Raw genomic sequence first — 15680 nt, 5'->3', positions numbered from 1 at the left:
CTCGGGCCGTGCCACTGAGAGCGCACTGACCACTCGGCTGGTCCGCGTCCAGGCCGCTGGCACGCCGCTGGTCCGAGCCGCCGCCGGCCGCCTCAGCACGCCCGGCACGCCGCTGCAACAGGCGCGCAGTCGGCTGCACGTGGCCGCCGTGCCGGACGCGCTACCCTGCCGCGAGAACGAGTTCTTCGACATCTACACGTTCGTGGAGGCGCGTCTGCTCGACAGAACTGGCGGGTGAGTGCTGCAGCTGGACTGCATTCAGTTCATTCACTTTATCGCGATTCATTTCACTGTCGTTCGTCACTGCTTGTGGAACATCTGTCGTAAGGGAACTCATTCGGTTGGTGGACAAGCGTGCGTGCGCAAAACAGTTGTGCAAAATGTCTCCAGAGGTCCCCTAATCGTGCAGCTTTTGGTGCTGTGGCGCGCGTTTTGCATCACAGTCTCCCGACAAGTGCCAGCCGAGGAGGCTCAGACGGCCACCTGGTCGCAGCCGGCCGATGCGCACTGACGGGCGCGGCGCCGTCGCAGGTGTATGTACGTGAGCGGCGTGCCCGGCACGGGGAAGACTGCCACCATGCGAGAGGTGGTGAGGAGCCTGCGCGAGGCCAGCGACGCCGGCCCTGCCTGACTTCCAGGTCTGTCCCGCCGGCTGTGGCGCCGACCGTGCTGGCGCGTTTTGCCGCTTGAAGGGTTGTCTGTTTCCGCTGTTCGCTGTTCGTATGGACGAAATACGTTTATAGCTGCATGCTGATGGCTGTAATGGAGCTCGCCATCCAAAATATGACGCCATCAAAAGTCCTGGGGAACATGCATGGGCCGCACCGTCCGCTGTGGCCGTCTGGATTCGCGGAGACGTCTTAAGACACCGGGCCGTCCATGGCCGGGCCGCGCCGTGACCAGCCCGCCATCTGTCGGCAGTTTATCGAGGTGAACGGGATGCGGCTGACGGGCCCCGAGCGTGTCTACAGCCAGATCATCGCCGAGCTGACCGGGACGAAGGCCGTGCCCGAGCACGCCGCTCAGATGCTGGACAAGCGGTTCTCGGCACCGGCCGGCCGCCGCCGACCCATCCTGCTCATGGTGGACGAGGTGAGACGCTCCACCAGCGCCGGCGGCGCGGGCCGGGTGCTCCGGGGTCCATGCTGACCGGGAGGGGCGGGGGGTCTTAGGAGGGAGTGGCTAGGCTCGCCGGGCGGCGGCGGCAGTGGAGGTGTGTTCGTGCGTCTGGTCGGGACTTCGCGATTGCGTGCGGATTTGCTCGTGGTGATTACTTTGACTCACGACAGAGCAACCATGAGACAGATTTTAGGGATCCACCAGGCTAGCATGCGTTCTGTCAGCAGCCATGTGCGGAACTTATCGTATGATAACAGCCGTATGTTTGAGACCTGCTCGAACCCCGTGTGGAGCGTAGTGGGTTCCGTGGGCAGCCAGTCCTGTCGTCACCCCGCCCACCCGCTCCGTTGGCAGCTGGACCTGCTGTGGACCCGCAAGCAGAACGTGCTGTACAACCTGTTCGACTGGCCGAGCCGGCGTCACGCGCAGCTGACTGTGGTCGCCATCGCCAACACCATGGACCTGCCCGAGCGCGTCATGATGAACCGGGTGTCCAGCAGGCTGGTCAGTTGGGGCGCGGCCCGTCCGGGCGTCCGGTGGGGCTTTGGACTGCTAGGGACCTGCCCGAGCGCGTCATGATGAACCGGGTGTCCAGCAGGCTGGTCAGTTGGGGCGCGGCCCGTCCGGACGTCCGACGGGGCTGTGGACTGCTAGGTCGATGTTCAGTATGTATCAGGGTGTCCTGTGCAGCTGTTCGGGTTTCTTGTAGTGGGCTACGTACCCTTACGTGGAAGGAATGGGATATGTATAATTCACTGGGGCTGTAAATGGGGAGATCGTGAGTGATAAAAGGCACCCGTTCCTTCTGTCATCAGGGCTGATGTTCACTATTTCAGCTGCTGACCAAAGACCTGTCCTGGCCATTCTGCCTCTGAGGAGTAAGCTCATCTCCTTTTCTGGCAGGGCCTGACCAGGATGACCTTCCAGCCGTACACGTTCCAGCAGCTGCAGGAGATCGTCACCAGTCGGCTCAGTGGGCTGGACGCCTTTGACCCGGACGCCGTCCAGCTGGTGGGCAGGTAACACCGCTTCAGAGCCAGACCACCAGGTCGGCATGGGCTGTGTTCAGACGCTGCGCGACTGGCTGCTGTGCATTTTGTCAGTGAAAGTAATGGTTGCAAGCATATTTACGTCGAATTTGCGAACTGCTGCCCTTGGCCTTGTACCTCGCTTGCCTGCCATGTGCTGTGGCGTTTGAAACGAGTGTCATATGTGGACGATTACCAGGAATTTGTAGATTGTGTGATTGATCCGAAGTATATTTTCTTTCTTATGTACAGGTTTAAATAAACTATGTAGGGCCCTCGCAGCTACTTTCTTACCTATGGATCTGGCGTTTCTTTGACGTTCACCGGCGGTTTTGTGTCGTCTCCGTTCACGTGCTCCTGCTTTGGCACAGGAAGGTGGCGGCGGTGTCCGGGGACGCTCGCCGGGCGCTGGACATCTGTCGGCGGGCCACGGAACTAGCGGAGACAGGGCCCGCCGAGGGGCGGCGCCTCACGTCGCCAAAGAAATCTGCCGCTTTGGTCACCATGGAACACGTCAATGGGGCAATCCAAGAGATGTTCTCCTCGCCCAAGATCATGGCAATTCGGTAAGAGCGGCGGTTACCATGTTACCAGGAAGCTTAAGCTGTTTCCAGCATGGGCGCGCGTGGTTTTCGTGTTGGAGTGAAACAGATTCAAGGTGCCGGTGCTCGGTATTTTGCCTCTGTTCCCTGGGGCATGGGGTACGAAACTTGCTATATCCGCGTACGGCGTGGTAGAGCATGAGTTTGAGCAAATGAGCTGGTTGTGTGTGTGTGTGTGTGTGTGTGTGTTGTGTGTGTGTGTGTGTGTGTGTGTGGGTGTGTGTGTGTGTGGTGTGTGGGTGTGTGTGTTGTGTGTGTGTGTGTGTGTGTGGTGTGTGTGTGTGTGTGTGTGTGTGTGTTGTGTGTGGTGTGTGTGTGTGTGTGTGTGTGTGTGTGTGTGTGTGTGTGTGTGTATGTGTGTGTGTGTGTGTGTGTGTGTGTGTGTGTGTGTGTGGTTGTGTGTGTGTGTGTGTGTGTGTGTGTGTGTGTGTGTGTTTTTCGCCATGCAGGTATAGAACGATGGCCTGACCTGGTGACAAGTGGAACTTAGGGATATGTATTAAACATCCGAAGTTCATAGCGTCCAATTTTCAAGACGCCCCAAATCGCAGCAGCATGCAGCGTTCAGAACGTTTAAGTATTATCCAATGTGCCGAGATGGGGAAGTCAGCATCAAGGCTTGCACCATTCGAAATCAAAACATCCAGCGCTGATAGTATACAGCGTTCATAACGTCTAAAATTGAGAAAACATCGCTACCTCCTTGTCAGTTTTGAAGTGTTGGTTTGGAAATCACCTGATGGACAGATACCTTGAGTGCTTTGCGTTGCCATGGCGACGAGTGACGTCATCTGGTGCAACGCCACCCAATTACTACCACTATGCACGGACTGGGGCGGTTTGTTTAAGCATGCGAACTTTGCCGTGTCAGCACGTGTTCGGCAGTTGGTAAATGGAAGAATTCGGAACTTCCGATCCCGGACCGCGGCCTCTTAGATCTCTGGTCATTAGGCAGGTGCTGCGTGGTGGCTGGACCGCGGTCTTGGAGATCTCTGGCTACCAGGCAGTGGCTGTGCGGTGGCCAGACCGCGGCCTCGGAGATCCCTGGTTACTAGGCAGTGGCTGCGCGGTGGCTGGACTGCGACCTCGTAGGTCTCAGGTTACTCGATAGTGGCTGCACGGTGGCGGGACCGCGGCCTCGGGGATCTCTGGTTACCAGGCAGTGGCTGCACGGTGGCCAGACCGCGGTCTCGGGGATCCCTGGTTACTAGGCACTGGCTGCGCGGTGGCCCTGCAAGGCCCTTGCCAGATTTGCCTGCTGTTTTGTATTGTGAGCTGTGAATGAAACCACATGCATTGTTAGGATTGCTTAATTACGGTTTCCTTGCCGCATTAGTGTTGTTCCACGAATTACTTTTGGATCCAGTAACCAGAATGCAGACCTAAAGAGCATCTGATTTGTGAGGAATACGCCATTTTGGCGCCTATGATCATGGGGCGCGTTTCATGAGTCGTAAGTTTGGATTATATGATCACTATACACTGTTCATGGACGTTTCGACGATTCCCGAAGTTTGCAGGTAAGGTAAAATCTCCCGAAATCGATGTATTGTCGCACCTCCCCTTTCTCCTGTGCCGGTGAGGGCTCATGTTCTGCTTTGTGGTTCGAAACATTTAGAACCGATGACCTAGGCCCCGTGTTCAGTGATCGGAAGGGGTACGTTTCAGGAGACGGGCTGACGGGATGGGGCCTGTTTTTCAGCTCGTGTCCGCTGCTGGCCCGTTCGCTGCTCCAGGCTGTGGTGGCCGAGTTTCAGCGCACCGGCCTGGAGGAGGCACGACTCGGACGCGTCTACGAGCAGCTGGCCGCCGTCTGCCGCTTTGAAGGTGTGACAAACCACTGGCTGTGAAGGTGTGACAAACCTCGTCATGCGCTTCTTGTGCCCTTTGCAGATTATTTCATTACACGCAGGGAAAGTTGTGGCTTTGTACTGTTTTTTATCCTCGTCCCACATCTTTGCCTGTTCCCGGATGCTGCTCGAGCTATGCCATGCAAAACAAAGGCTGCGCTTTATTAGCGGCGACAGTTACCACTAGATTCGAGATGCTCGAAATAAGCTAATGCGTCGTCGAATAAGTAAATTTGGAATACTGCAGCAAGTGTGAGTTGCTTTTGCATGAGATCGTTCCTTCATGACACGTAGTTGTACTGTACGTAAGTTGTCGAGTGCATTTGTGAGGAACGTTACACACATAGATGAGCTAGCAGTAATAGCTTTACTCCTCGTAGAAAAACCAGGGTTATCGACGCCACCTCACAAAACCGTAAAACCAGGATTTTACCCCAGTATTCTCTTAAACCGAGTTTTTTTATAGATTCGTCGGTTTTTCAAAGTTTGACGGCGGGTGAAAAATTCTTCCTGCCATCTTCTGCAGCTTCTCCCACTCCAGGACTCGTATTGTTTTAGTCCAGTGGGCGCCGCTTCTCAACTCCCTAGCAATGTCCGGGCTGGGAACGGCGACGGCAATGTCCGGCGGGGTTAGGCGAGTTGCATGCTACAGTAGAAGCACGGCAAATGTTAGACATTTTCACGTGTAACTTACCGGGATTTGGAACGTGTTGAGTGTAAACTTTACAGATGACCAGGGGTGGTAAAGACGTAGCAGGACCAGGGGTGGACGCAGGTGGGCACCCAGCGCTATATGTCGCCATGGATGCTTTCATATTTTGATAGACCTTTGCATTAGCACTGTTTTAACTACGATGCAGAATCCCTGTATGTTTTAGGCTTGCCACATGACAGGACTGATCAGGAAGTTTGGTTTGTCATATTTAAGAGGGGGGTGCGAAATGATTAGCCTTTTCGCGGGGATCTTACGGGCATTAAGAAACCACACTCCGCGTCGTAGTGTATGAGGACGCCGGCGCTCGTGGCATTTAGTGGTTGGTAGCGAGTAGTACGTGGCTAGAGAAGAGGTACGAGGTACCTGTTTTCACCCCAGTCCGGCCTCCCAGACTCCCGTGCTGTCCACGTCGGTGGTGGCTGACATCTGGGAGAGGATCGATGTCTGCCCCTGATCGATTCCCCTACCGGAGATCGCGCGGACGCCGTGGTTGAGACGCTCCACTGAGCGTCATGTTTTGTCAGTGGGTGGGTCTGCCGTCGCGGGAGTCAGCTGGGGCGTACCTTGTGTGTCGTCAAGCCTGGCTCTCCTTGGAACGTCTCTTTCCGTGTCGTCCCTTGAGTCAGGTACCGTTGGGCCGTCAGGCATTCTGTGTTACCCGGAGCCGTTTAACCTTCCACAGTCTTCCTTCAGCTAGCCCCTGTCTGACGTGCTCAGTGACGTCATCTGGGGAATAGTCCCCTGCTCCACCACACCAACGTTGTCTGATGGCTGGGCCACACTCATGTTACATGCTGTCGTCTCCCGTCCCAGGCATCACCCCCGCCGACACTGTCGGAGACGTTCGGCCTGATGTCGGGCCTGTGCGCCTGCCGGCTGCTGCACGCCCAGCACGCGCGGCACGACCTCGAGACCAGGATCAGGCTCAACATCAGCGTCGATGACGTATCCTACGCGGTTCCAGAACGTGCCGGAGATTGTAGCCGTCTTGTGACCGCGAGGCCGTGTTGTCTCGCGTCCACGTCTGCAGAGCGCGGAGGTGGGGGAGCGGGATGGTAAGATAGGGTATAAGGACCGCCCCACTGTCCTTTCTGGGGCAGAACGTGGTGTCTGACTGCATGGTAAGTGAGATGAGCCCGCGCGAATGGTGTGGACTGCGGACCAGCGTCTGCGGCTAACCAATACGGCTCTCAGGCTCGGGTCACCCGCGGTGTTTCGGCGCAGAGTCAGGTAGTCTGGAATACACCAGCGTGCCTGGAGCGGTCGCGCGGAACGCAGCAGCGCGCGGTGGCCCGTGCCAGAGACCGGTTAGTGTGTGGTTGGCCCGTGTGATTTGTCGCGATCTGCATCGACCAGCAAGTCGTGTGTTAATATATGCACATCTTCGTAAGAAACCGCGTGTACTGGACTACACTTTTGTTCAAGCTGCGCGTAAGCGTGGATTTGTGTCAACCGGCAGTTGTTAAAAGCCAGGGACAGAGACAGAGACGAGACGAGGGGGTGGCAGGGCAGAGACAAGGGAAAGGGTGAGGGGAAACAATTAAATTAGGCCAAGAGGACGAAGTGCCGCCCGCCAGCTCATACGTCCCCAGGACTGACTACCGGGACGCCTGCGGCAGTCACCGACCGACTGAAACCCCGCTCAGATGGTGAGACGCGAGATTCGGGTTGGACCCCGGTGATTTGATGATGACACGCAACGCCCGCCTTCTCCACACGCTTCCAAATGACAACTGACGAGTCGCGAGGTCTGAGAATGCTGGACGAGGCTTTTTAACCCCACAAGGCACAGATAACCGGTGCAGGTTGACTTTAAAACAATCACTAACAGTTCATATGAGTCAGCTTCACCGTCGCCATCACCACCAGCGTCACTCCAAACCGCTGCTCCTCGCCGCCTTCAACCACTGTCGTCTACTTCTCTTGAAAACAGTGAGGTGGTTGCGCCGTGCCCAGGCGGTATTCTCGATATCCCCTGACACACCCAAACCATTGCCCCAGGCGTGGTACCGTGCTCTCGCTGCACGTAGCGCGTCGGCCCACGCGGTGGGCACCGCTTATCCAGTCGTCGATTGCAACGCTTGGGCTTTCTGAAAGTCTGTCCAAGGTGACTAGACGGGAGATGAGAGTGGATGAAAGAAGAAGACAAACCCCGTGTGCAGCGACGATAGCTGCCGAAAAGCATGATGCACGCAACAACAAAAGTATGCCATGTGTGACGTTCAAAAAAGCTATGACGTAGGTAGATGCACGATTTATAGTTTGGGCTGTGTACCCACGCCCGACGCGCTGAACAGGGAAGTCAGAAGACTTCGAATTCCCTCTACGACCATTAGGCGGTCGGGTGTTTTCCTCATCTTGGCCGGACGGGTATTTCCTCACCTTAACCGGACAGATGCTTCCTCACCTCGCCGAGCGGTTTATTTCCTCACCTTAGCCGGACTGGTGCTTCCCTCACCTTAGCCGGACGGGTATTTCCTCACCTTAGCGGGACGGGTATTTCCTCACCTTAGCCGGACGGGTATTTCCTCACCTTAGCCGGACGGGTATTTCCTCACCTTAGCCGGACGGGTTTTCCTCACCTTAGCCGGGGTGTTTTCCTCACCTTAGCCGGACGGGTATTTCCTCACCTTAGCCGGACGGGTATTTCCTCACCTTAGCCGGACGGGTGTTTTCCTCACCTTAGCCGGACGGGTATTTCCCCACCTTAGCCGGACGGGTATTTCCTCACCTTAGCCGGACGGGTATTTCCTCACCTTAGCCGGACGGGTATTTCCTCACCTTAGCCGGATGGGTGTTCCTCACCTTGCCGGGCGGGTGTTTTCCTCACCTAGCCGGACGGGTGTTTCCTCACCTTAGTCGGACAGGTGTTTTCCTCACCTTAGCCGGACGGGTGCTTTCCTCACCTTTGCTTCTCTGCCGGCCCCACAGGCTTCTGTTATTTCTGATGCTCATAGCGGAAGGCAAAGTGAGCTCAGTGGAAGGTGGAATCGAATAGCTCCCGTTAAACTGCGGCTGATAAACGTCATTGTTGAGCAGTCCTGGAATATTTGATAGGTTAAATGCAGCGTAAAGCTTGCATGTTTCCTTGTTCGCATAATGGCTCTGTCACCATGTTAACATGCAACGGCTGACGAAATCGCCAGAGGCCAGCTCAGCAGGCACAGACAGAGCCACTAGACTGTCTCCGCAGAGGAGAACAAAACCAGCGTGTCGAGATCGAACCAGCCCGCGTGTCGGGATCGAACCAGCTCGGCGGATCGGGATCGAACCAGCTCGGTGGGTCGGGATCGAACCAGCTCGGTGGATCGGGACGAACCAGCTTGGCGGATTGGGGTCGAACCAGCTCGGGGGTCGGGATCGAACCAGGTCGGTGGATCGGGATCGAACCAGCTCGGCGGATCGGGATCGAACCAGCTCGGCGGGTGCCCTCGCCAGCTCGGCGGGTGCCCTCGCCAGCTCGGCGGGTGCCCTCGCCAGCTCGGCGGGTGCCCTCGCCAGCTCGGCGGGTGCCCTCGCCAGCTCGGCGGGTGCCCTCGCCAGCTCGCCACTCCTGTCGGCGCTCAGGGGACAGCAGCAAGCGGTCTTCTGCAGTCTACACCTCAGGACATCAAATGTAAATCGAAGAACAGAACAATTGAACAGTCAAAGTCTGTCCGTATCCCTTCAGCAGCCCCCCCCCCCCCCCGGCGTACGCCCCGCCTCTCCTCCTGTGGTGCTATGTCAGATTCATGAGCGTGGCGCGCGGCTCGCGGCAATTCACCATTTCGCCATAAGCGGACCGTTTCGGGGCGGGGTGGACGCGCGGTTAGAAGAGCTGGGGGCGGGAAGGGTGTGATGGGAATGAGCAGTAATAGGAAATCGGTGTCTGGGAATTACTTTTAATTAAGGATGTAACTGAGTCTGTGCTTACAGTTTGTTTAAAATTAGTAGCGTGGCCGAATGCGGTGCTGGAATGTGCATTATGCCGGATGTGTGCACATGGCAAATGCGAGATATGTTCCTTGATATACGTGCGAAAGGATGGATGAGACGAAGAGAAGGATATACTGGGAAAGCAACCGGATGCCGAACTGGAAGATAACGAGTGAACCAATATGTTTTACAGGCGCTCAAATTGCCTCTTGAACGGTTGTCACAGAAGTCCAAAATTTCGGAAATGTATTGTTGAACAGGACTTAAAATCGGGATGACCATTGAACGTACAATGGATTAAGCAACTTTTCACTTTGCATACCTCCGATTGTTACTGCTGCAGTAGTACACTTCAGGAAAGACGCTCATGGGTCAAGATTTACATCTGGCTCTGGAAACGATGCCAACGGATTGTGTTTTATTAAAGGGAAACAATGTAAATAGTACTTACATTGCTTACTTACATTGCTTAATACTTACTAAGTACTAGCTTTTGAATTTGCGTGGCAACCCATGAAAAAACTTAACGTCATTATAATGCCATTATTTCACAAATTGTCAAGTTTTTGTGAGTGCGAGTTGGTAACGGCGCACCCGACGCTGTGCAACAAATGCGAATGCATCGCGGCAAAACAGAGAATACCCAAGGCATTTAACGAAGGGGACTTGCATGTCAGGAAGTTTCAAGTGCTTGTAAATTTTCGAGAACCATCCCGCGGAAAAGCCAGCCATATCCTGAAACGGAGTGATAAAGAGACAAAATGCATGCATGCTACGCATATGGACAACATATGTCATGCGTCACCGTCGCGATGCACCACTAAGCGCAGGATGGACACCACACCACCACGCGTACATTTCACAAACCACAGGCACGGAGTAAAGTTGAATAATGTAGGCTGTGCTGCATGTCCATGCGATCTGCGCTGTCATTGAGCAAAGCGGCTTTGTTTAGCCCCTGGCGCGGTGAATCGTGAACCGACGCTGAAGGCGGTGAGTGGGCGCGATCCGGGGCGTGTCATGTCAGATCACACCAGTCAAGAAACGCTTGTAGAGGCTCTCTCAGGAAATAAATGATGTGTTAGCAAAGTAGAGACCGCTAGACATACTCCCGTCAAACTGCAATCAAAAATCGGGTATTGTGACCCTAAATTTGTCCTACCCTCGCTCCGAATAGCGAAGATCATTTTCAATGCGGTACATCGGAGGCGCACATTAGTGGCAGCACATATGCTATTCTAAGGTGGGCGAATCTTAATGTAACACATTTCGTCCAACGTGGCCTGGATGTCCTTGGCAAAGTTACGTATTACAGAAGCACATCAAGTCATAAGATATAACGTACAACGTATACCATATCCAGCTTAAAACCAGTCCAGCACAAGATAAGGCAAGTCTGTAAGGGACATGCCAAAGCATGCGTGTTTTGCGATAGACGTCGTTGTTGGTATGGCCTGATTGCGGCATGCGATGGATGAAACATGGACAAAGAGGCTTTTCCCTGATACGTAGAAAATATCGTCTTGTTCAGACAAGGTGCGGAATGCTTGAAATCCAGTTAATAAAATTCCGGCGTCGTGTTTTGGGGTTAAATGCCTTAAGCGCTCTCACGGAGCGACTGAGCTCCTCCTGGTCCTGCGAAAGTTCATCCCAACATATTTGTAGCAAATGCATACATAGATATATATATATATATATATATATATATATAGTATATATATATATATATATATATATAATAGACATATTTTTTCTAATATTTATCTGCTAACTGGAGAACCATGACCTCAAAAACCTAAACCCTAAGTCCAATGTATACTGCAGATGCATTGACGACATATTTCTTGATGTTAGAGACGAGGTCCACGTCCACCAACTGCAGGCCGCTATCCAGCGATAATCGGCGTTACCATATACATCTGACCTGAGTGTCAAACGTTTACCATTCCGTAACATCGACGTGGATGCGAGTAACGGAACTTTTGTGGGGAAAGTACACGGTAAACCCGCAAATGCTTGTCAATGGATGAATGGTGCTATCGAGTGCCCAGAGCGTTGTCGCACAGCTGTTATCCGTTCGTTTGAACGACGCGCTCTAAAATATTGCTCCAGCTGGTCTAGCACGCACAACGAACTTAAAAGGTGCAAACAATTGCTCATCAATAACGGCTTTTCCAACAGCCCGGTTGACCAGCACGCTAGGTCCATCTTGAGTCTACAAACTGAAACCACTCGACAAGGATCCGGCCCATCAACTTTTTATCAAAATCAAAGGTTCCCATTATCAAAATAAAAAAGCACCAGATCAGCACATGCGCAAAACCCACCGTAAAAACTTGCACAATCTGATATTACTGAAAACACATTGATTCTAGAAGCATGTCCAAACAAACGCCGCTTACAAGTTCTCGGAAGCCGTCCCCACCAGAAGAAGAGTGCCTGATTTAAACAAACAGCTTGGGTCCACGCATCGCCTTGGATCCGAATCAGTCACCCAATGACAGCAGGGCAATTCGATGCCTTGAAATTACCATGGTGTCAAAATGGTTGGAAAAGTGATTTACTTGTGTTAGAATGTGTTTAGAAATATGTACTGACGTTCGGATGTACAACCTGTTCACTGATGGCTCACCTTTGGTTATGTATCGTAGAACATGCATCGTATTTCGCCATATCGAATGCTTTCTGTCCGACTGTCTTGCCTTGCTTTGAGAATGGGGAATGAGTGTCCTTAAAAGGTTAGCCAGCCTAAACTTCTACAAAGCCTAAACCCAAACTGATTTATGACTTACTGAAAACAACAAGGATTTAATTCGAACAATCAAGCAAAGACGCAGAAAATATTAATTGCAGAACTGCCCTTGCAATAACCAAACCTGCATAATTCATAGCATGCTGATTACCAAAGATATATTATATATATTATATATATATATATTATATAAACATAGATATATAGCTCAAGCAGAATCACCGTTTTGCTGGTACTGAGAAGAGCTGGCGCTGCTCATTGCACCGCGTGGGACCGCTACCCCGGCCCTGGTGTTGTGGGAACCATCAGATGAGGTCGAGTGGATTGCGGATCCACGCTTTGTGGGGTGAGAATGTGCATCTGATCAGTGCTCAGAAGTGTGACAAAGCTGCCGAATATTGCAGGAACTTGTTTTATCCCCATCCGAGTTTTGTCACGTGAACAAAGTTGTCAAACACTTGCAGACTGGCCTAGCATATAACCAGAGGTAGGGACTGCGTTTTTCACTGGGTGAGGAGGGGGGGGGGGGAGAAAACCCATGAACCTTATCAACCTTATTTCTCAGGACGCATTTCTTCGTGGATTTCGACCACTTTCCTCTATGGTAGTAATTTGGTTTCCTGGATCTTTGGCATTTTAAGTTTAAAGTTGTTATTTTGAGTTAACGACCATCCATATACAAGGAGGTACTGACTAAACAGCGTTGTGGTGCTAAACAGCCATTATATTGACGGTATTCTATATCTTGACCTGCGCCATCATCAAAGGCTTATCTCCTGAGGATGAGCGCAGTGCAGCAGGTGGGCGTTTTAGTATCCTTCCAATATTTCTTCATATACATCTCATAGCTTCCGAAAACGTAATGCAGCGATTTTTCATCTTGTTTTGGTTCAAAGACGGATTATTTGGATTATTTTTATTGAATAGGCTTGACCACAACACCTGCCTGTCATAGCGGACACCACACGTGCCCACAAACGGCACCGCCCCAAAGCCGCTACACAAGGCAACTGGAAGGTAGTGATTTTAAGTAGCTCTTGGGCTCCTCCCGGAAGTACCGGCTACTGTGGCCAAGTGATATATGCTATTCAATAGTGTGATGAAGCTGCTCCAGAACTGTTGAAATTTGATTATTTCGTTCCCCTGGTTCTAATCGAACACCGCTGTGCACGTAGGGTCGCATCCAGGCGTGTGGGGGAGGGGGGGGGGGGACATCCCACCCACCTCCTTAAGCCTCTCATGAGGTTTTTGACGGCATAAAAGGGCACCAAAATATTTCGGCGAATAAATACCAGAATCTTCATTCAGCGGCGTCATGACCTGCGTTTTCAGGGGGATCTCTGCGCCTCCGCACTGCCTACGCGCACAATTTCATCCCAGGCCGCAATAGTCGCGTTTTCTTATGATTTTTTTCTTCGAATAAAAGGTAGTTTTACTTGCTTGCAGCGTAGTATGCCTATTATCCCTCCGTTTTTAAATCCGTGAAACTCATGAGGTGTATGGATTTCTCGGGTGGCATTCCTCAGTAAGCACTGGGTCAGTTTTCGTACTCCTTTAATATACTCAAAACATGCAGCGCAAGGTCTGATTATTTCCTCCTCCACGATACATAGCAGGTTGCATATTTCAGGAAGCTGAGCGTAGGTATATTTTTTCCGCAAGAAGACATTACGTGTCAAGTCCACGAATTTCAATAGCTTCACCGCTTTCTGCCACGACCACCAACGATCCAATATAAGTGTCATGACATGACAGTTGAGTGATATTACGTTTTAGGTATCGTGTACAAGTTATTGCTTTTGTTTTCGATAATTAATTGTGTGGTTCGATTCCCCGCGGTGTCCACCGGGGTGAGAGGCAGGTGTCACCATGAAGTCTCAGTAGCATCGTAAAGCACCAGCGACACACAACCGTTCACTGTGAGTATAGTGACCCACAAAAGGCAAGTTTCTGCTGGTTTCATTGCACGTAAGTTGCCGATGGCTTGTCAGTCGAACGTATTAGTCAGGTGCAGCGCGCCTGCCTGATGGTATGTAATCGCTAACTTTGAAGGGAGTGTTTCACAATTGTATGGGTTTAAAAACTGAAATAGCCGTCTTGAAGATCACTCGGTCCAGTGCACAGCCCAGCATTTCTTAAGGACTAAATCCTCCTAGTTTCTGAGCTACAAGCCCGCGAACATGTGCATACTATTTCGTAAACTATTTCAAGGTCACCCGGGCATCCATGACACCATAATAACGTCATTCAAACCATGCCAATCCATTAGCCATGCGATGATCAGAGCCAAGAAAGTACAATGCTGGGCCGTTCATTTCTGGCGTTCGTGAGCACGATTTCCAGATAAAGCGGTCGTCTACTGGCTCTCCATCAATGCTGTGCAAATTACGATGGCGTAATAAGACAATGGTGTATTAAGGAGTATGTTCACGGAGCAGAAAAGTTTTGTTGTCTAGAGCAGTCTTTTCCACTTAAAAATATATCATTAGTTATAAATGAGCTTAATGCATCATATCTGATGACTGCCTTCATATCTTCAGATGTGGTGCATTCCCTTCAACTAGTTTTGCCATAACTCCTCTAAAATGTTGTTGGAAGGAATTGTCAGGTTCTGGAAAAAGGTGAACGTACGCTATGTGCAAACATATCTACCTATGCCTAGCCTTCCACGATGCGCAGAATTCGATAGTTCCCGATTAGCAAAATAAGAACTGACAATGATGTGGCCGAAATGCGGGGAAAATGCTGTGAGAGGGTGAGGTACCAAGCTTCAGCGCACCAGTTGCCAGTTCCACAGTAAAGCGTGGCCATTCCTTGACGCAATTCCGGATCCGCCTTCAGCAGCACACCTAAAAAACTGTAGAGTTTTTTTGTGGCTTCCACTATGGCTGTGGGGGATCTCTGGCTCGACCAGTGATGAGCGCAGCCCGAGGCCGATCGCAAAGACGCGCTGGAAACCACATTAATTCACAGTTGTTTAAAATGTGGTATTTGCGCCTCATTTCCCCAGTACAGTACAAGAACCCTGTGAGCCAATAGCCCAGTAATGCAATTGTTTGATATCTTAGGTACACATGAAATTATAAGCTTGGATTTGTGATGCATCTCCATTTTACCCTATCTTTGTTTCAAAGAACTGACAAGTTTTGGGCGCCAAGTTCCATGCCGTGGAGGCTCTGTCCAATATTGCGGGAGTCCAGCCCAATACTGCGTGGGCCAAGTCTAACATGGCGGGGGATCCAGCCCATCACTGGTGGGGGGGGGGGGGGGCTACCCCAAAGAGACACAGATTTCCAACCCTGATATGAATGAGTCAGTACGAAAAAATGTTATGCACGTACAGGATACTAAATGGTTTAAAGTACACCTCAAACTAATAGAGATGCGTTAAGTACCCAATGTACCAAAAGCAAAGCGAACTTGTCTGCATTTCTTTGGCCCGGTATTCCCTTTTTGCTCATACGCACATATCCAGTCGGGAGGCTCAGAAACCATTGAGGGGGCTCAAGTCAGCATTGAGAGAAAGAGGCTCATCCACCCCCTCCCCCACCAAAAAACGAACAACAAAAACCAGTGTATCATTTGACGATCCTGGCCGTGCTGATTGCCAGTTGTGCTGATCAGCTTTGACCGAGTGGTTAGCGTCGGCTGTACAGCCATGCGGAGCCCCGCTGGCTGGCGATGAGGCGCCTCTCGCAA

The 15680-nt window shown here is 51.9% G+C and overlaps 1 protein-coding gene across 1 annotated transcript in view; it reads left to right on the top strand.

Annotated features, from left to right (window-relative positions):
- Nucleotides 1-7344, top strand: part of LOC119100316 (origin recognition complex subunit 1-like) — an 8889-nt gene extending 1545 nt beyond the window's left edge. The window contains 10 exon segments of the mRNA XM_037223422.1: nucleotides 53-234; nucleotides 532-621; nucleotides 623-638; nucleotides 922-1092; nucleotides 1474-1623; nucleotides 2023-2138; nucleotides 2519-2713; nucleotides 4452-4578; nucleotides 6128-6281; nucleotides 7316-7344. Of these exon segments, the coding sequence (XP_037079317.1) occupies nucleotides 53-234; nucleotides 532-621; nucleotides 623-638; nucleotides 922-1092; nucleotides 1474-1623; nucleotides 2023-2138; nucleotides 2519-2713; nucleotides 4452-4578; nucleotides 6128-6281; nucleotides 7316-7344 (1230 nt within the window).
- Nucleotides 7345-15680: the final 8336 nt, after the last annotated feature.

The sequence above is a fragment of the Pollicipes pollicipes genome, unplaced genomic scaffold, assembly GCF_011947565.3.
Source record: "Pollicipes pollicipes isolate AB1234 unplaced genomic scaffold, Ppol_2.1 Scaffold_4881;HRSCAF=5763_pilon_pilon_pilon, whole genome shotgun sequence".
NCBI lineage: Eukaryota > Metazoa > Arthropoda > Thecostraca > Pollicipedomorpha > Pollicipedidae > Pollicipes > Pollicipes pollicipes.
The sequence above is the reverse complement of the archived record's forward strand: the minus strand, read 5'-3'. Positions and strand labels throughout refer to the sequence as shown.